Source organism: Salvelinus namaycush, chromosome 6 (genome assembly GCF_016432855.1).
Source record: "Salvelinus namaycush isolate Seneca chromosome 6, SaNama_1.0, whole genome shotgun sequence".
NCBI classification, from domain to species: Eukaryota; Metazoa; Chordata; class Actinopteri; order Salmoniformes; family Salmonidae; genus Salvelinus; species Salvelinus namaycush.
The window spans coordinates 615306-636595 of record NC_052312.1 but is presented as its reverse complement, the minus strand read 5'-3'; the positions used below and the strand labels follow the sequence as shown (position 1 = coordinate 636595).

Below are 21290 nucleotides of genomic sequence, written 5' to 3'. Positions count from 1 at the left end.
ACATTAAACATCTCCAATCCAACATTTTATCTAGAATCGGCTTCCTATTTTGCAACAAAGCATCCTTCAATCATGCTGCCAAACTTACCCTCGTAAAACTGACCATCCTACCGATCCTCAACGATGTTATTTACAAAATAGCCTCCATCACTACTCAGCAAATTGGATGCAGTCTATCACAGTGCCATCCGTTTTGTCACCAAAGCCCCATATACTACCCACCACTGCGACCTGTACGCTCTCGTTGGCTGGCCCTCGCTTCATACTCGTCGCCAAACCCACTGGCTCCAGGTCATCTACAAGTCTCTGCTAGGTAAAGCCCCGCCTTATCTCAGCTCACTGGTCACCATAGCAGCACCCACCCGTAGCACACGCTCCAGCAGGTATATCTCACTAGTCACCCCCAAAGCCAATTCTTCCTTTGGCCGCCTCTCCTTCCAGTTCTCTGCTGCCAATGACTGGAACGAACTGCAAAAATTACTAAAGTTGGAGACTTATCTCCCTCACTAGCTTTAAGCACCAGCTGTCAGAGCTGCTCACTGCATCTGTAAATAGCCCATCCAACTACCTCATCCCCATACTGTATTTATTAGTCTTGCTCCTTTGCACCCCAGTATCTCTACTTGCACATTCATCTTCTGCACATCTACCATTCCAGTGTTTAATTGCTATATTGTAATTACTTCGCCACCATGGCCTATTTATTGCCTTACCTCCCTTATCCTACCTCATTTGCACATGCTGTATATAGACTTTTTCTACTGTATTATTGATTGTATGTTTGTTTATTCCATGTGAAACTCTGTGCTGTTGTTTGTGTCGAACTGCTTTGCTTTCTCTTGGCCAGGTCGCAGTTCCAAATGAGAACTTGTTCTCAACTAGCCTACCTGGTTAAATAAAGGTGAAATAAAAAAATAAATAAAGATTGTCAGATCCAACAGAAGATCTCTTTATTTCTTGGGACCTAGAACTAGCATCTCTGTTTTGTCCGAGTTTAAAAGTAAAACATTCGCCGATATCTACTTCCTTATGTCTGAAACACAGGCTTCCAGGAACGGCAATTTTGGGGCTTCACCATGTTTCATCAAAATGCACAGCTGTGTATCATCCACATAGCAGTGAAAGTTAACATTATGTTTCAAATATAGTGAAAACAATAGTGGTCCTAAAACGGAACCCTGAGGAACAACGACATTTACAGTTGATTTGTCAGAAGACAAACCATCCACAGAGACAAACATATCTTTCCGACAGATAAAAACTAAACCAGGCCAGAACTTGTCCGTGTAGACCAATTTGGGTTTCCAATCTCTCCAAAAGAATGTGGTGATCCATGGTTTCAAAAGCAGCACTAAGGTCTAGGAGCATGAGGACAGATGCAGAGCCTTGGTCTGACGCCATTAAAAAGTAAATTACCACCTTCACGAGTGCAGTCTCAGTGCTATGATTGGGTTTGAAACCAGACTGAAGAGTTTCGTATACATTATTTGTCTTCAGGAAGGCAGTGAGTTGCTGTGCAACAGCTTTTTCAAAAGAAATTGAGAGGAATGGGAGATTCGATTTTGGCCGATAGTTTTTTATATTTTCTGGGTCAAGGTTTGGCATTTTCAAGAGAGGCTTTATTACTGCCACTATTAGTGAGTCTGGTACCTTTCCGGTGGATAGAGAGCCATTTATTATATTCAACATAGGAGGGCCAAGCACAGGAAACAGTTAATTCAGTAGTTTAGTTGAAATAGGGTCCAGTATGCAACTTGAAGGTTTAGAGGCCAAGACTATTTTCATCAATGTGTCAAGAGACATAGTATTAAAAACCTTCAGTGTCTCCCTTGATCCTAGGTCCTAGCAGTGTTGTGCAGATTCAGCATAACTGAGCTTTGGAGAAATATGCAGATTTAAAGAGGAGTCCGTAATTTGTTTTCTTTGACGAAAAGTTCATGATCCCTAGTAGTTCATAAATGTATCACTGCTGAAGTGAAAGCCATCCTCTCTTTGGGAATGCTGCTTTTTAGTTAGCTTTGCGACAGTATCAAATACATTTTGGATTATTCTTATTCTCCTCAATTAAGTTGGAAAAATACGATGATCGAGCAGCAGTGAGGGCTCTTCAATACTGCACGGTATTGTCTTTCCAAGCTAGTCGGAAGACTTCCAGTTTGTTGTAGCGCCATTTCGTTCCAATTTTGTGGAAGCTTGCTTTAGGGCTCGGGGAATTTCTGTATACCAGGGAGCTAGTTTCTTAGGGGTGCGACCTCATCTTGGGTATTACGCAAGGTGAAATGTAGTTCCTCAGTTAGGTTGTTAACCGATTTTTGTACTCTGACGTCCTTGGGTAGGTGGAGGGAGTCGAAGGGCATCGAGGAATCTTTGGGTTGACCGAGAATTTATAGCACAGCTTTTGATGATCCTTGGTTGGGGACTGAGCAGAATATTTGTTGCAATTGCAAACGTAATAAAAAGGTGGTCCGATAGTCCAGGATTATGAGGAACAACATTAAGATCTACAAGATTTATTCCACGGGAAAAAACTAGGTCCAGAGTATGACTGTGGCAGTGAGTAGGTCCGGAGACATGTTGGACAAAACCCACTAAGTCGATGATGGCTCCGAAAGCCTTTTGGAATGGGTCTGTGGACTTTTCCATGTGAATATTAAAGTCTCCAAAAATTAGAATGTTATCTGCCATGACTACAAGGTCCGATAGGAATTCAGGGAACTCAGTGAAGAACGCTGTATACGGCCCAGGAGGCCTGTAAACAGTAGCTATAAAAAGTGATTTAGTAGGCTGCATAATTTTCATGACTAGAAGCTCAAAAGACAAAAAAAATTGAAATTTGCTATCGTAAATGTTAGCAACACCTCTGCCTTTGCTGGATGCGCGGGGGATATGGTCACTAGTGTAACCAGGAGGTGAGGCCTCATTTAACACAGTAAATTCATCAGGCTTAAGCCACGTTTCAGTCAGGCCAATCACATTAAGATTATGAGCAGACAATACCTGCTATATGGGTACTCCAAATTCATGCCCGGGTGAGACAAATGCAAATAAGTTCTGCTTAAATCCTAGCCCATGTGGGGGTGGAAGGAGAAACACACTACAACTGGAATGGTCTTTTTCGTAGCATGTTAGGAGAATTAGGTTAAGGTTAGGAAAATGCTCTCCTAACCTGCTACGAAATTCACTTCCGGTTGTAGCTGTTTCAAAGCAGCGTGAAAGGAGTGTGTCCCTGGGTGGAAGTCCAGTAGATGTGCTCGCTAAACAGGTCCTTAGGAGAGAGGGGGTGGAGTGCCAAAGAGCAAGGCAGAGGCTAAGGGAATGATAAGAACAGTGGTGGTACAGAGATGACAGGAGCAGTGGAACACAAACACTAAGGTCAAGCATATTTTTTATTTAACTAGGCAAGTCAGTTTAAGAACAAATTCGTATTTACAATGACGGCCTACAACCGGCCAAACTCGGTTGATGTTGGGCCAATTGTGCGCCGCCCTATGGGACTCCCAATCACAGCCGGTTGTGATACAGCCTGGATTCGAACCAGGGTGTCTGTAGTGACTGAGATGTAGTGCCTTAGCATTGTGCCTATGCCTATCATTAGTCACTTTAAATAACACCACTTTAATAATGTTTACAAATCCTACATTACGCGTCTCGTATATACAAATCAAATCAAATTTGCTATATACGCATTACTCGTCTCGTATATACAAATCAAATCAAATTTGCTATATACGCATTACGCGTCTAGTATATACAAATCAAATCAAATTTGCTATATACGCATTACGCGTCTCGTATATACAAATCAAATCAAATCAAATCAGCTATATACGCATTACGCGTCTCGTATATACAAATCAAATCAAATCAAATTTGCTATATACGCATTACGCGTCTCGTATATACAAATCAAATCAAATTGGCTATATACGCATTACGCGTCTCGTATATACAAATCAAATCAAATTTGCTATATACGCATTACGCGTCTCGTATATACAAATCAAATCAAATCAAATTTGCTATATACGCATTACGCGTCTCGTATATACCGCTCTACTCCATCTACTGCATCTTGCCTATGTCGCACAGCCATCGCTCATCCATATATTTATATGTACCTATTCATCCCTTACATTTGTGTGTATAAGGTAGTGGTTGTGAATTTGTGAGATATTACTGCATTGTCGGAACTAGAAGCAAAAGCATTTTGCTACACTCGCATTAACATCTGCGAACCATGCGTATGTGACCAATACAATTTGATTTAGATTTCGACCTCTGTGACACACACACACACAGAGTACAAAGTAAAGTAGGGGAGGATGGCAGAAAGAGACAGAAGAGAGGAGGTCGTCTATACATGGCTAGACATTTAATGTGATAGGAAAGTATATTACTGTCAGGAAACAGAGACAGTGGAGCATGTGCTGATACAGTGTGAGTGAATGAGGGGAAAGAGAGACTGAGATCCAGTATGAGGGAGAAGGGGATACAGCAATTGAGTTTAAAGAGCAAACTGAGTAAAACATCAGAGACAGTCTCATATGTGTTTATCAAATGGGGCTAGCGGGTAGGATTTAGTTCCTTCTTGTCTCTGGCACACGCTCCAGTACAGTGGGTGGCGGTAATGCACCATAACGTTGGATGCCAACAGCAGATAAAGACAGAAGAAGAGACCCACTTTTTTGGGGGGGAAAGTAGAGTTCATTCGACAAAGGTGGGGGAAAAAACGAGGCAAAACATTTCGATGGATACGCCAGCGTCATTAAGCTAGCTAATTTTTAAATAATATATATATATATATATATATATATATATATATATAGCTAGCTGTCATTCGACATGTCTGAAAGAAGACTCGCGAAGGTTACAGAAGTGGAGCAGGGTAAGAGTACTCTTTTTCCCCAAACACCTATGTTATGACTCACAAGGTCTCAAATGTTAGCTAACTCCTGACTTTCTGTAAGTTAATATTTAGTCTAGCTTTTTAGTTTTGTTTTTGTATCGCTGCGAATACGTTTTAAGCGGTCAGGAATTAACTTGGATATCTCTTATCTTATGAACCTAAGCTAGCTGCTAACTATTAGCTAGTAACGTTAGCTAACATTACGTGTGTGTGCCCTGCTGACATTTGTGTTTTTTCCTGCTATTTTTAGTCCCCGGAGACATCCACAAGATGGTAAGTACCAAGCTGAATGTTTAGTTAGCAACTGTTGTAGGGATTACATTTGAATTTGTGTACTGGCGTTAGAGGCAAGGTGGGGGGGAGAGACCTGTGTGAAGTGGGGGGGGTGGGGTCTAAGGGTCATTCTCACGAAACAGTCAACAACAAAATGTCATTTTTCACATGTCCTGGATCTGAGATTAAGACCTGTATTTATCTATTTTATAATTATATATTTTCCAACAATTTCCCCAAAAATAATTACAAATTTTTTGAAGCAAGTTCTCCGTTTGATGGAAGGCCTACATGATGAGTAAATAGCCACAGTACTTGGCCATGTAAAACTAACTTAAAGCAGGTACAGCCTTTGTGTTCCCAGTAAACGTGTGCTGAATGGTGCACGGAATTCAATGTTCAACTTTGCGCTAAGCTAACCTGAAATATGCTCAGTGCTGGGGAAAAAAGCAAGGAAACCAGGGAATTGATTTAAAGTTCCCATAATTGTGCAACCCTATCTAAGACGTGTATAAAATGCATCTCTGTACTTACTTTCCCGCCTCGTTCTTTTTCAGCATGCCGTAATGGATTTTGTAAGAGTACAGTCTCATGGGCTAAACATTGGATATCTTGGTAAGAACTGGTATTAAAAGCAATGCCTTGTGCAGGGTTTCCCCAAACTCTGTCCTCAAACCCCAAGGGGTGCACGTTTTTGTCCTTTTTGTCCATCGTTACCAAGTTTAACTTTACGGTGTCCCTTCGCCCATACCCGGGCGCGAACCAGGGACCCTCTGCACACATCAACAACAGTCACCCACGAAGCATCGTTACCCATCGCTCCACAAAAGCCGCGGCCCTTGCACGGCAAGGGGAACCGCTACTTCAAGGTCTCAAAGCGAGTGACGTAGCCGATTGAAACGCTATTAGCGCGCGCCACCGCTAACTAGCTAGCCATTTCACATCCGTTACACTAGCACTACACGGCTGATTCAACTAATCATCAAGCTTTGATTATTTGAGTCCGCTGTGTAGAGTTAGGGCGAAAACCTAAACGTGCACCACTTGGTGGTCCAGAGGACTGAGTTTGGGGAAACGCTTGCCTTGTGCTAGCGTTACACCCCAAAAATGTTACACCCCTGAAAAAGGGTAGAAAGAATCACGAGAGCGCGATACGGAATGTTTACTCATTGAACGTTTAGTGCAATCATTTTACAAAAGTAACACATTTTACAGAATAACAGATCTACAGGAAATAGAGTTTTGTAGGGTACAAGGCTTATTCAAGTCACAACAGTATACACTGTACATCACTGAAACAAATACTATTTTCAATATAACTAGATAAATAGCTAGCACAGTATGAATGCAAATAACACTGAAGACGTGTTTATTAGGATTTTTATACCGAGATGACTTAGCAGAATATGTATTAGATGAATAACATGTTTGTATCACGTCAGTCGCCTTGTTTCAAAAATAATAAATGTCACTGGACCTGGAAAGATTAGTCATATTTAAACAAGATGTGACAGAAAAATTTGTTTGAATCTATGCTGTTCCCAACGTCTAGCTCTATTGTTTACTGTGAATTAGGCTACTAACAATTTCCATTCTTTTCACAAAGGTTTGGATTTTGTAACCCATGAATATTACTCGGGTGAAGACTTTTATGACAGCGATTATGAAGATCACCGTGATAGAAAGTCATACTGTGGATTTTCCAGAAACTTCTTATCTAACTCGAGCTCTTCATGCCAACCCACCACTCTGCGTTACAATCAACCACCTAAAGCAGCCTCTAAACCATCTCCAGATAATGTCAGTATTTTACAATCTCCTGTTAATCTAATGGAAAAAGTCTTGCTTTGATTGCTACAAAACCTTTTTGAATAATCTTGTATTCTACTTAAATAAATATGTCTTCATTCTGCAGCCTGCCGTGAGAGAACTTGAGGTATTGAAAGACGACCGAAAGAGCAAAGTCAAGGCTGAGAAGAAGCGGATTAAGAAAATTGTGAGTTTTGGGGTGAAAGGTTTGAAGTCAACTAGTTACACCCCCCCCACAACTTACCCATACTCGTCAGGAGGTTAGTGGGTTTAGGAAAGCTCAGACAATTTAAACAAAGTTCTACTTTCTCAATTTCAGAAACAAAAAGAAAGAAAACTCCTTGAGAAGTTGGAGAAAGAACAACAGAACCCAGTGACAGAAGTCAAGGTGAGTGCTATATCAACTCAGCTGATTAACAATGTTCATTAGATTTAATAAAAGCGAAAGCAAGCACACCTTGGTTTATATATCAGTTTAAGTATGTCAAAATAATTTTTATGTATGATTTTCTCTCTTGACATATGAGTGTTGACTGTTCACAGCTTGATGCAGAGAGTAAAGTAAATGAGAAGTGTAACAAGACTAGTACCAGCGCTAAAGGGGCTCTCGCTCAGGGCATGCAGGACTTGTCTGTCACGGATAGCGGAGACAGCAGCGGAGAGTCCAGCGACGATGAGGAGAGTGAAGAGGAGAGCATACACAGCAACTCAGAGGTAACCAAACTAAAATGGTGGCTTTACATTTGGTTATATGTGAGTCATCGAGCTGCTACACTAGGAGCGTAGCGTTAGCAGGGGTTAGTGATAAAAAGAAAATTATGCATGTGTGTGAAAACAACCAAACTATAGCATTTCAGTAGCCTAAAACTGATATTTCTGGTTCCTCCCCATTGTTTAAATGAAAGACAGTGTATGGCAGCCAAGAAAGTTGAGCCTTTTCTGAGAATGTTTTGATATCAACCGAAATGCAAAGAATTCCAGGAGGGATCTTTCTGCTTTCTCCTTTTAGGTGTAGGTGAAAGGCAGCGAACATATGGCTCCTCCCCTATGCATAGGATACATTTTCGGGCAAGTGATCGTAGTAACAGGATAACTTGCCTGATGGTCAAGTGTCGTTTAGAAGTTAATTTCATACCCTGCGTTGTCATAATGCAGTGTTCATTTAATCAACAATACCCCAAAAAATTACAACATATTATCCTTGGTGAAAACAAATGAATATAACAAGATGAGATGCAGTTAAAAAAAAACAAAAAAAAACGTTAATTGTAGCAAATTAGTTTTCAGTTGACAAAAAATGTGAAGAGACAAGAATTCCACGTTAGCTGGTCTAACCGGCTTTCCCACGTAACTCCCGAACGGTTATTTCAGTCACTGAAGCGCAGCCAGACACTTCGATTGCAACTAAACTAGAAACAATGTTTACTTATCTTACTTTCATGCAAGATATATTTTTTTGCTTTGATCACATCAGAAACTCTGTCCACAAATGTGAGTTTAAAAAAAAAAAAAAATATTCAAGCTATTTGCTGAATATTGGGATTACAGTAATATTTTTGGAATGCTCAGATTCTCCACTTTTCTTCACTGTCAGGTCATGATGAAAATAGCTGTATTCCTAAATTGTTTAACCTGTCGTCTAGGCTGTAATTAATCATGGCTGTCATCGGTTTACAATCTGCCACAATAGCAATATTTCAAGTTTTTAATGTCATGTGCACAAGTACAGTGACATGCCTTTCCTTACAAGCTATAAAACCCAACAGTGCACGAATCAATATCAGTGTAGCGCTAAAAATAACATACTGTAGTGTCAGCTTTACGATGGGATAGTAGGCCCAGTTGGACACGGCTATCTGAATGTTCACATGATGGAAAATGCGTTATTTCTTGGGAGGGGAAATGCACTGACTAAAACTAAACACATTGTCCCGAGTTTAAGTCAACAAATAATTAAAACTAAGAACAAATGTACTAAAATGGGACTAAGACTATAAAAGTTATTTATAGTTATTAAGACTTAAACCAAATCTCCAAATAGCTGACTAAATTAACTGGCGTAACAGAAGCAGCCTGTCATTGTTGGTTTTTAACTGCTGCTCCAGAAGCAAAAAAACACTTTGAAGTTTCTATTTTGGAGAAAATAGACTGGGGTCCATTTTGATGCTTTTTTTTCTTTTCCCATATTTCCACCAGGAACTGGAACTAGATATGACCAGCAGTTTTGTATCCAAGGCTGCTGATATAGCAAAGCGTCAACTTGAACAGAAGCCTAGGTCAGAATGGAAGGAGAAAAAGAAAACCAGTCAACCGAAGGAGAAACCAAATAAAGAAAGGAAAGATATACAAAAGGTGTGGTAATCTTTCCTATTGAATCCTTAAGGCGTACATAAAGCCAGGAATACACTGTACAATATTAAACCCCGAAATATATGGCGCACACTGTACGATAAACCAGCGGTTAAATCTTGCTGTTGCTATCGGTAGAGTGTACGATGGACGCCCCCTTCACTTAGCAGCTGTTTTTCCCCAAATGACATATATACGATTTCAACGAGAGATGGGTAAACCGTTATGAATATTGACAGGGAGAAATGGAAGTGCATAAAATAATTAGTTGAGACATTGGGTATGTTGTTGAAGTGGATTGAGTGCAGTGTGAGCTGACTCTATCCTACTGATTGAGCAATTTCACAGCGGACCAGTTTATTCACTCATCATGCATTTCTATTGGCTGGTGCACCATTTCTATTGGCTATCAGAACGCATCACCTGTCGCACTGCAGGAGCTCCGACAAAACATTTGGATATGAGACTTTTCATCGTTTGGGGGTCATGATGTTGTCTGGAGAACATGGGGGGGGCATTTAATCTACTTCGTCCCCCCCCCCCCCCCCCCCCCGTGACACTGTATGCATCAAGATTGAAATACAATCCAGAAAATTTCTCTGTGACAAGTGAAATCGTAGAAATATCCTTCTATCTATCATGCAGTATATGCCCGCTTTAAGTATTCTGGATGTGTAAACTGTCTTGTTTATCCTTGCACAGAATTCTCCTGTACCCAACACCGAGGATATAGTTAAAAGGAGTACAGAGCTGGCTGGTAAGTTTCTCTTCAGAAGTGGTTATACATAAAATTATTATTATTATTATTAAAGAACTTCCCTCATTATTTTAGAACATTTTTTTCCAAATGTTGCAAAAGTGAGTATTCTAGACCAGTTACTTGAAAGGAACACCTGATTTTGAATTTGGCAATTTTTTTTCTTCTCTCCACAGTAATTGGTAATCAGTTTGCCAGCGGTGGACATTTTGACATGGCTGTTAAGTATTTTACAGATGCGATTAAGTACAACCCTGCAGAGTTTAGGTGAGAAACTACAATCATCTTGAAATATCAAACTGTTCACCAATTATTTTTGAATAAATGTGATTTTAAATGGTTTCCTGGCCTCGTGATTTGCATCATGATTTTTCCCCCCCTTTACAGTATTGATAGGTTCCTAGACTGTGCTGTCAACTAGGATCATTGATTTGTGTGCTTTATAACTAAAACAAACTACTTTTGTGTTTCAGGCTGTTTGGCAACCGGTCGTTCTGTTATGAGAAGATGCAGGACTATGAGAAAGCCCTGGCTGATGCGGAGTTAGCACTCAACATGAGTCCTGGCTGGGTCAAAGGCCTCTACAGAAAAGGCAGAGCTCTTGCAGGGCTGAAGGTAATGTCTGATGCCAGGGTCAGTTATCAAGCTTTGGACCATTATTCACTCACTGGATGCCTTTCAAACTTGATTACATTTTTTGTAGAATTTCTATTTGAGAACAAGAAATGTCAACTATCCCCCTTTTTGTAACCATGCCAAGTTGTGTACTTCCTGTCATTTCGCCAATCATGAATCGGTACATGAGCTTGTGCCTCATGCAACAGATGTTGCGAATGCGTTTTATCTTTTTTTGTTTACTATTCAGACCGAGAATTTTACATTTTAGCGTAGAGAATTTACAATAATTTCCCCACAGAGATACGATGAAGCCGCCCAGGCCTTAAAGGAAGTGTTGCGGTTGGACAGTTCCTGTACAGATGCCGCCCAGGAACTTATGAGGGTCCAGATAACACAGCTAATGGTCAGCAACATGATGATGCAGAGTTATCACACACCAACTGCATTAGGACAATTTTTTTTTTATAAACATGGAAGGAGACTATTTAGTCTCTTATGGGTTACTGTAGTAGAAAAGATGTAAAACTTGTTGGAGTCAATAGTAGTCAAATACCATTGAACGGCGTTACATATTTCTGATACAATGATTCTGGGTTTTTGTGGTCTCGTTGCAGGGGTTTGGCTTTTCTCGGGAACAGAGCTCAAATGCCTTAATAATTCACGGGAACATGGAGAAATCACTTGAGGCACTGTCCAAAATATCTGGTAAGAGCATCTGAAGGTTTCTCCTCTGTGTAGGTAGGCTACTTGACATACAGTGGGGCAAAAAAGTATTTAGTCAGCCACCAATTGTGCAAGTTCTCCCACTTAAAAAGATGAGAGAGGCCTGTAATTTTCATCATAGGTACACTTCAACTATGACAGACAAAATGAGGGGGAAAAATCCAGAAAATCACATTGTAGGATTTTTAATGAATTTATTTGCAAATTATGTTGGAAAATAAGTATTTGGTCAATAACAAAAGTTTATCTCAATACTTTGTTATATACCCTTTGTTGGCAATGACAGAGGTCAAACGTTTTCTGTAAGTCTTCACAAGGTTTTCACACACTGTTGCTGGTATTTTGGCCCATTCCTCCATGCAGATCTCCTCTAGAGCAGTGATGTATATACTGTTGGGAGTCCAGAGTTATTTGAACTGAGAATCCTCAGACATTTAGGGACTTGTCCTTGTTTTAGGAATCCTCTATAATGGCAGTTATCCAACTGCAAGTGTTGCCTATCCTGCCAAAGTGGACAGTGTCTACAGCACCTCTACAACACCAGCGTTCCCGTCAGCCCCAAAACCTCATCAGGCCCAGCATTCACAAAGCCTTCAGAACAGACCCAAGACCATCACCCCCACAAGGATCATGTCAGAGAACTTTTCTGTAGAAACGTAAGTTTGACATCTAGTTTGGATGTTTTTCCAGTGACATGAAAATGTAATATTAGAGATACAGTGTCTGTTTGATGTAAATTGCCACTGGTTGTTATGGGTGTTTTGTAGGTGTAGCAATTTGATATGTGCTTTTACTTACAGTAAATTATACCCCATTTGGGTTGGAAACTTGGTCCCTTCAGCAACGGAGGCTATGATTATAGAGAGATTTGCAGGGTAAGTGAATGCACCACATATATTTTAATTGAACCCTCAGGGAAGTGGGGCAGTAAGAAAGATCTTATTTACACACCATTCATTAGATATTGAGGCGGAAGGTAGCCTAAGTGGTTAGAACGTTGGGCCGGTAACCGAAAGGTTGCTGGATCGAATCCTCGAGCTGACGAGGTAAACATCTGTTCTGCCCCTGAACAAGGCAGTTAACCCACTGTTCCCCGGTAGGCCGTCATTGTAAATAAGAATTTTCCTGAACTGACTTGCCTAGTTAAAAAATCTATACAGTGTTCTGCCACAGCCAATCACCTTACCCAGGTTTTCAGATTTTGTTTGACAGCTATGCTTGAGTAGGAAACTAAGCTATGAACTATGAAAATATCCTTGTGTAATCAGTCCACCCGTCCCCTGCTTGTTAGACTTCTGCATTTCTAATCAATGTCTCTTTCATTGCAGAGCTGGGCAAATCCATAGTATTAAACTTCTGCATTCTAGACGATGTGCTTTTATTAACTACTTGGACCCAGACTGTTGTGAGATTGCTTTGACTTTTCATGTAAGTGTCTTTACAACATGCAGACTTGCACTAAGGCCCTTGGTCTTATGCGCTAGTGTCTGCCCATTTCGCTCTAGTAGATTCTGTATTTTTGAGTAACATGTTTGGTTTCACACACTATGTTTCTTAATTCATTGTGTTCAGACTTCAATTCCTCTTGATGATTATTGGGGGATGGGCTCTAAGGTCAGTCAGTCTCTGACCACCTCCTCCAATGAACTTAGAGAGGATTTGAGGAAACAATGACAGAAGGCAAGGATTTGAGACTGCTAGTATAGTTTTCAGGCAGTCTTGGTCTTAATTGGATGTTTCATGCAAGCCTCTGACCTCTTGGGTAATAGTTGTGTCTGTCTGCCATCTTAAAGGGGATGGAGCTCAATGGGTCCAAGATCTTGGTGCGCTACCCTGACAGGAACCCAACACACCTGGGCATAGCCAAGGATGCCCAGAAAGCTCAGGACCTGCCTTCCAATAACACGTATGTAGGATCTATTGGACAAATAGCGAAAGGGCAAAATATAGTACTGTCCCTGGTTTTTGATCTTGAAATTGTTTGCTTCCTGCTCTAGCACTGAGTAGCCTATTGAAAATCATAAATTGTTGGCACAGTAAAAAATGACTAGAAAGGGTAAATGTGGTTGGGCAACACCCTCCTTTGGGCTGGCATGCATTCATTGGCCGTTTATAGTTGATGATATTTGTGACTTTTCTATCCTTTGTAGAAAGGAGTGCTTCTTCTGGAGGAACCTGGGCTGCGACAGGAGGCCGAACTGCCCCTACAGGCACATCCCAGACCACCATGGCGTTGACAAGGGCAAGGGCAAGACCTCAGCCCAGTGAACCCGTCAACATCAACACAGTCAAACTCATGACTTAGCGCTGCTGAAGAGGCTACTCCATTCAGGATTTTAGATGGTTCATATTATGCTTTTAAGCAGCGATTCCCAAACATTGCACACAATTTTGGATTGAGGCTATTTCCTAGTGGGATTAAAAGGCTTTTAGAGGCCAAATTTTTTTGGGTTTTATGTACATGGTTTATTTTTAAGATGTGAATTGGTCAATGAACTTAGGTGTTTTGAAACAGGCAATCTTGTTTGGCACCTTTTTCCCCTACCCTGTCTACACCAAATGTTAGCTCTTGCTAAAAGCCCATATGATGGATCATATTGGAGAAATGTCACTAATGACTTTGCCTCATCATTGTGTTCAGTGGTATTCTCTGTTGCCTGCTAATTATGAACGTTGGTCCATATAAACATCTGTTCGGATCGTGTTAAGTCAACTAATTCTGCGTTAATCATTAACTGGTACAAATCATTTCCTGACACTTTGTTCGTGTTCCTGTAATTGCGATCTTATTCAGGACGATGCATTACGGAATGGTCCGATATATAGTGTGTGGAACAGACAGATTCCCTGACGCAAAATACGGAAGTCAGTTCAACAAATTAAGCTTTTTAACAAGGAGTGACGGTGTTGTGATATCAGCCCAACTATGTGACGCAATCTTTACCCATAGGGCAAAAACTGGTTACATCATAGTTTCAATGTAATTTCAACCCCTCCAAAATAAATGGAATACCTTGCATCAACGTGGAAAACTGATTTCGTTGGCAGAAACTCGTCACCATAAGGATATTTTTGTATTTTTTTTCCCCCTCACTCTAAATTCAATGACATGTGATTTTTGTTGATTTCACGTAGAATTCGTGTTATTTGACAACTCGGCGATAGCTGGTAAATCAAAACTAGACATTGAACTGACATCTGTGCCCAGTGGGTAGTAATTTCAAATTTAAAAAAAAAATAATAATAATTAAATATTTTGTACTGATCAGTAAACCTGGCTGTCTATGGTGAAAATGTAACCTTCAAATTAAGATTTTTTTTGTAATGTCTTCGGTTGAATCGGTTCAATAAATTACATTTAGCTTGGTCAGTTCTTTCAGACTTATATTTTTGAAAATATTAAAAAGTTCATGCATTTTCTCGTGTGACATTAACATGTCTTTATGACAGTAAAACCACCAATCTTTCCTATAACATCGAAAGAAAGGTGCTTCATGGTTTGTACTGATGTTAACCGTGCTAAGCGCTTGACAGTCACTATGCAGAAGGAAGAACGCTAACTAGCGATGGTATTGAACTACGGCAAGTCAACCAGTAGGTGGCAGCACAGGCCTAGCATCTACAGGAGGGAATCTGCATGATTCTAGATTTTGTGGTAACCATTTTTAACAAACTGATTTGATGTCACTTTAACCCATAAGAGTCCGGGGGGGGTGGTTCTACTAAGCTATATGGGATGGTTATATGAAGGATAATTAAGCTTTTTGTTTTGGAATTTTAAGACCCCTTGAAGTATAAAACATACAGTACCAGTCAAAAGTTTGGGCATACACTCATTCAAGGGTTTTTCTTTTGTTGTACTTTTTTATACATTGTAGAATAATAGTGAAGACATCAACACTATGAAATAATGGAATTACGTAGTAGCCAAAAAAGTGTTAAAGAATCCAAATATATTTTATATTATTCAAAGTAGCCACCCTTTGCCTTGATGACAGCACTCTTGGCATACTCAACCAGCTTCATGAGCAATGCTTTTCCAACATTCTTGAAAGAGTTCCCACATATGCTGAGCACTTGTTGGCTGCCTTTCCTTCACTCTGCGGTCCAACTCATCCCATCCCAGGTTGGGAGATTTTGGAGGCAAGGTCATCTGATGCAGCACTCCATCATTCTCCTTGGTCAAAATAGCCCTTACACAGCCTGGAGGTGTGTTTTGGGTAATTGTACTGTTGAAAAACAAATGATAGTCCCACTAAGCGCAAACCAGATGGGAGGGCGTATAGCAGCAGAATGCTGTGGTAGCCATGCTGGTTAAGAGTACCTTCAATTCTAAATAAATCATAGATGGTGTCACCAGCAAAGCACCCCCACACCCCTCCATGCTTCACGGTGGGAACCACACATGCAGAGAACATCCATTCACCTACTCTGCGTCTCACAAAGACACGGCGGTTGGAACCAAAAATCTCAAATTTGGACTCATCAGACCAAAGGACATATTTCCACCGGTCTAATGTCCATTGCTCATGTTTCTTGGCCCAAGCAAGTCCCTTCTTCTTATTGTTGTCATTTAGCGATTCGACCATGAAGGCTTGATTCACGGGTCTCTGAACAGTAGATGTTGAGATGTGTCTGTTACTTGAACTCTGGGAAGCATTTATTTAGGCTGCAATCTGAGGTGCAGTTAACTCTAATGAATTTATCCTCTGCAGCAGAGGTAACTCTGGGTCTTCGTTTCCTGTGGCGGTCCTCATGAGATCCAGTATCATCATAGCACTTGATGGTTTTTGCGACTGCACTTGAATAAACGTTCTTAAAGTAATGATGGAGTGTCGTTTCTCTTTGCTTATTTCTGCTGTTCTTGTCATAATATGGACTTGGTTTTTTACTAAATAGGGCTATCTTCTGTATACCACCCCTTCTGTGTCACGACACAATTGATTGGCTCAAATGCATTAAGAAGTAAAGAAATTCCACAAATTAACTTTTAACAATGCACACCTGTTCATTGAAATGCATTCCAGGTGACTACCTCATGAAGCTGGTTGAGAGAATGCCAAGAGTGTGCAAAGCTGTCATCAAGGCAAAGGGTGGCTACTTTGAAGAATCTCAAATATAAAATATATTTTGATTTCTTTAACACTTTGTTGGTTATTACATGATTCCATATGTGTTATTTCAAAGTCTTCACTATTATTCTACAATGTAGAAAATAGTAAAAATAAAGAAAAACTGTGGAATGAGTAGGTGTGTTTGACATAAATCATGTCAAAAGTGTATTGTTTTGTGATATCATTAAGGACGGTATAACTAAATAACTGTAACTCTGTACTCTGTACAAATGTATAAGTTCCAGTTATCAGATTCACATCTAAATGTTGTAAAACTTATATGATTAAATATGTAACTATTTGTGAGAAGATGAAATGTGATTTTAGCCTTCTAAATTAGATAATTGTTTTTCACATAAACTTTTGCCAAGTCAGTAACCACGCCCACGTGAGCACAGACATTGTGGCAACATGATGGAACTGCCCTCCAAGGCAAATGCATAAAAGGACTGCTAACGAAATGTACATTAGACCAGTATACGTGCAGCGCTAGCTGAATACGTTGAAATGGTTGCAATTTAAAATATTCTATATGTGTAGAGAAGTATTTATACATTTGCTTAGGTCCAACCTCTGATCTTTCCAAGCATTTTTTATATGCTAAAACAGGATAAAAATTGTAAGAAAACATGTCAAATCATACTACTGTATGTAAACGTTTCCCTCAAGACCAAAAATGACCGACAGCGTGAGCTGAATGTTACGAAATGGTTAGAAACTCTCAATACGAGTGAAGAAGACAATCTCTAGACTACATCGGAACATTCAGTCTGCAGCTGTTTAGGTACTCTAGTATAGTAAACTCGACCAAAGACCACCACGTGTGGTACGTCTGAAGGATATGTTTTAATGAACACTCCAAGACAAGACAGGAGGCAGGAGGTTTGTTGCTTTGCTACCTGCCAACTTTACGGATTTTTACTTTTTAATTACCGTTTTATATTTAATTTTTTTTTCCCACGCTCAACTTTTTTCTTTCAACTTTTTCACCCTGGACGCTTTATCTGGACATGGTTCTTCACGACCTCCACCAGCCGAAGCTAAGTACTAGCATTAACATTATGCCTTCTAATTGCAGTCGCTGTACTCATAATATACAGGAGAACGATCGCCTTATGGCGAGGATAGCCGTGCTCCAAGCCTAGCTTCAGACGCAATCGTTAGGCAAGGGCAAGGGAAAGGATGAAACAGCGTCTGTGCCACCAATAAGTACAGATAGTAGTATAAATCCCTTCGCACGGTCCCCGCAGCCAGACAATTTTCTCATGAATTCTGGAAGGAAATGCTGTAGGAATGCTCAACCGGTGTCGCTCATTCAGCCGACAGAAACTTTATGAGCAAATTACGGACTCCTCTTTAAATCTGCATATTTCTCCAAAGCTCAGTTGTCCTGAGTCTGTACAACACTGCCAGGACCTAGGATCAAGGGAAACACTCAAGTTTCTTAATACTATATCTCTTGACACATTGATGAAAATAGTCTTGACCTCTAAACCTTCAAGCTGCTTACTGAACCCTATTCCAACTAAACTACTGAAAGAGCTGCTTCCTGTGCTTGGCCCTCCTATGTTGAACACAATAAATGCCTCCCTGTCCACCGGATGTGTACCAAACTCCCTAAAAGTGGCAGTAATTAAGCCTCTCTTGAAAAAACCAAACCTTGACTGAGAAAAGATAAAAAAACTATCGGCCTATACCGAATCTCCCATTCCTCTCAATAATGTTAAGCTGTTGCGTAGCAACTCACTGCCTTCCTGAAGACAAAGAATGTATACGAAACACTTCAGTCTGGTTTAAGACCCCATCATAGCACTGAGACTGCACTCGCGAAGGTCGTAAATGACTTTTTAAAGGCTCTGCATCTGTCCTCGTGCTCCTAGACCTTGGTGCTGCTTTTGATATCATCGACCACCACATTCTTTTGGAGAGATTGGAAACCCAAATTGGTCTACACGGACAAGTCCTAGCCTGGTTTAGATGTTATCTGTCGGAAAGATATCGGTTTGTCTCTGTGGATGGTTTGTCTTCTGACAAATCAACTGTAAACGTCAGTGTTCCTCAAGGTTCCGTTTTAGGACCACTATTGTTTTCACTATATATTTCACCTCTTGGTGATGTCATTCGGAAACATAATGTTAACTTTCACTGCTATGCGGACGACACACAGCTGTACATTTCGGTGAAACATGGTGAAGCCCCAAAATTGCCCTCCCTGGAAGCCTGTGTTTCAGACATAAGGAAGTGGATGGAGGAAATGTTTTTCCTTTTAAACTCGGACAAAACAGAGATGCTTGTTCTAGGTCCCAGGAAACAAAGAGATCTTCTGTTGAATCTGACAATTAATCTTGATGGTTGTACAGTCGTCTCAAATAAAACTGTGAAGGACCTCTGTGTTACTCTGGATCCTGATCTCTCTTTTGACAAACATATCAAGACTGTTTCAAGGACAGCTTTTTTCCATCTTCGTAACACTTCAAAAATCTGAAACTTTCTGTCCAAAAATTATGCAGAAAAATGTATCCATGCTTTTGTCACTTCTAGATTAGACTACTGCAATGCTCTACTTTCCGGCTACCCGGATAAAGCACTAAATAAACTTCACTTTGTGCTAAACACGGCTGCTAGAATCTTGACTAGAACCAAAAAATGTGATCCTATTCCTCCAGTGCTAGCCTCCCTACACTGGCCTCCTGTTAAGACAAGGGCTGATTTCAAGATTATACTGCTAACCTACAAAGCATTACATGGGCTTGTTCCTACCGATCTTTCCCAATTGGTCCTGCAGTACATACCAACATGTACGCTACGGTCACAAGACGCAGGCCTCCTTATTGTCCCTAGAATTTTTAAGCAAACGTCTGGATGCAGGACTTTCTCCTATAGAGCTCAATTTTTATGGAATGGTCTGCCTATTGTCATGACGTTGGCCTGGGGGTAGGTTTATGACAGTCATAAATACCTCTTTCCCCCCTCCCCCGTTCCTCTTCTCTACTGTTGTGACATTAGAAAACCCTTTGGTTAACATAGAGATTCTGGGAACATCAGAAGTTGGGGGGAAATGAACTATATTCTGGTAATCCGACCAACTGAACATATGCGGTGGTACTTAAGGTATATTATGTCAGTTCGGTTGCCCTCTGACACATTCTCATTAATGATAGAATGACATAAACTCTACTGTGGAAAGTCTAAACATCAGAGGTATCGGATTCACATGGAATTGTTGTTTAATTCAAATGCTTGAATATGAAATTATTTGTGAAGAGATGAAATGTAATTTTAGCTTCCAAATGAGAGATTTGGGTTTTCATAAGTTTGGGCCTCTGCTCAACCAGTGGCCCGCCCCTGTGAAGAGACATGGGTAATAAACTTTTCAGACACACCCCTCTCCCTCCACTATATAAAGCCATTGACAAAAATATAACTTTCTGTTCCGGGTACATTAGGATGACGATCCGATGTCAGAATGGTTCAGATAATAACTACAGAACGAAGCCAACATCAGCATGAACTTTGGTTGTGAATGGTATGAACTTTGAACTCGTATTCACTACAGAAATGATACCTCCTAGTCGTTGAGTTAGCAACAGCTGCTACAAACGCAGGTTAGGAAGGACAGTCAGAGTATCCCGTCTACTACACAACGACGTTACTACGACGTATCCAGTGACCACCAGAGACATTCTTCAAAGGACAGAGGACTCGGTTTGGCAACACGGTCTTCCATCTACCACCAACCTACTGAAGCGCAGCTCAGAGTAAATATTTATTGCATTTTCCTTTTCCAAATGGGCGGTAATTTAGAATGCATAAGATACTGTATTTACGATAGCACAGCTTCGCCTCTGTTCCAGTCTCCCGCTCTTTCACCAAAACCCAGCCCCTTTCCTTTGTGTAACAAGCTGTCATATCTGTTCCGCCCGCTAGGGACGTTTTCCTTTATGACGAGTTTGTAATCAAGTTATGATTTAATTGTGTATGTGTGATTCTGTGTGATTAGTTAGGTATTTAGTGTCGTGTCTTTGCTATCGTTAAATTGAAGACTTATAGTTTTTATCAAAGATTCCTGTAATTAGGGATTACGCGATCAACTGAGTAATAACGTAACTAATTAACTATGAATGTGGGAGCACCAGGGAAAGTAGTCAGATTACAAAGTTATAATTTCCCAATATAACCTTTCAGATATTTTCATATCTGATCAATAGTCTTCTAATTAATGATTTATTTACTTTACCTCACGTTAGTCTCATTCCAAACGTCGTAAATTGTTGATTATCTGCACGAACCCAGTCTTCACTATGAGTCATCCATACATCAATTGTCTTAAATCATTTATTTATTACTAACTAATTAATTCACAGAAATGCATAAACAAACAAACAAACTTAAAAATAGTTACATGAAATGATGGGAGAAATATGCCCTAGGGGGCTAAACCGGCATGGCGGCTGTTAGACAAAGGAAAAATTGTGGTTCGACTAAGAAGTCACTAGAGTTCATAATTATAACAATTGACATGCTAATCGTTTACACATGAACGCTCACTCATTCGGGAACAATTGCAATCAATATATATATAGTTACGCTCGGTGTGTGTCGTCTTGATCGTTGGAGTGAAGTTAGTTTCTGTTGGAGTTCCTTCTGTCTCGGTTATTGTGGATAGTTCAGAGTGACATTCGTTATAGAATGGATGTTTCGGCGGTTGTCTTCGCGTTCAATGATACCGAATTCCTAGCTG

General features: G+C 40.3%; 1 protein-coding gene across 2 annotated transcripts; it reads left to right on the top strand.

Moving 5' to 3' along the window:
• Positions 1–4659: 4659 nt before the first annotated feature.
• LOC120049538 (tetratricopeptide repeat protein 31-like) lies at positions 4660–14805 on the top strand. Of its 2 annotated transcripts, XM_038995788.1 has the most exons (18): positions 4661–4885; positions 5157–5179; positions 5737–5794; positions 6786–6979; positions 7095–7175; positions 7308–7376; positions 7532–7702; positions 9185–9340; positions 10040–10094; positions 10271–10361; positions 10568–10709; positions 11011–11115; positions 11327–11417; positions 11893–12091; positions 12236–12310; positions 12764–12863; positions 13229–13341; positions 13586–14805. In XM_038995788.1, exons 1-18 carry the CDS (start codon positions 4843–4845, stop codon positions 13701–13703), a joined length of 1884 nt encoding a protein of 627 aa, XP_038851716.1. In that variant the 5' UTR covers positions 4661–4842; the 3' UTR covers positions 13704–14805. The 2 variants fall into 2 exon arrangements, with proteins under 2 accessions (XP_038851717.1, XP_038851716.1); XM_038995789.1 differs by lacking the exon at positions 9185–9340 and having other exon boundaries at positions 4660–4885.
• The last annotated feature ends 6485 nt before the right edge of the window (positions 14806–21290 follow it).

Bases quoted from the DNA above. Each gene is read 5' to 3' on its own strand.
- LOC120049538 (XM_038995788.1), top strand. From the start codon at position 4,843: ATGTCTGAAAGAAGACTCGCGAAGGTTACAGAAGTGGAGCAGG. The intron at 7,377-7,531 runs GTGAGTGCTATA...GACTGTTCACAG, and splicing joins ACCCAGTGACAGAAGTCAAG to CTTGATGCAGAGAGTAAAGT. The intron at 7,703-9,184 runs GTAACCAAACTA...TATTTCCACCAG, and splicing joins GCATACACAGCAACTCAGAG to GAACTGGAACTAGATATGAC.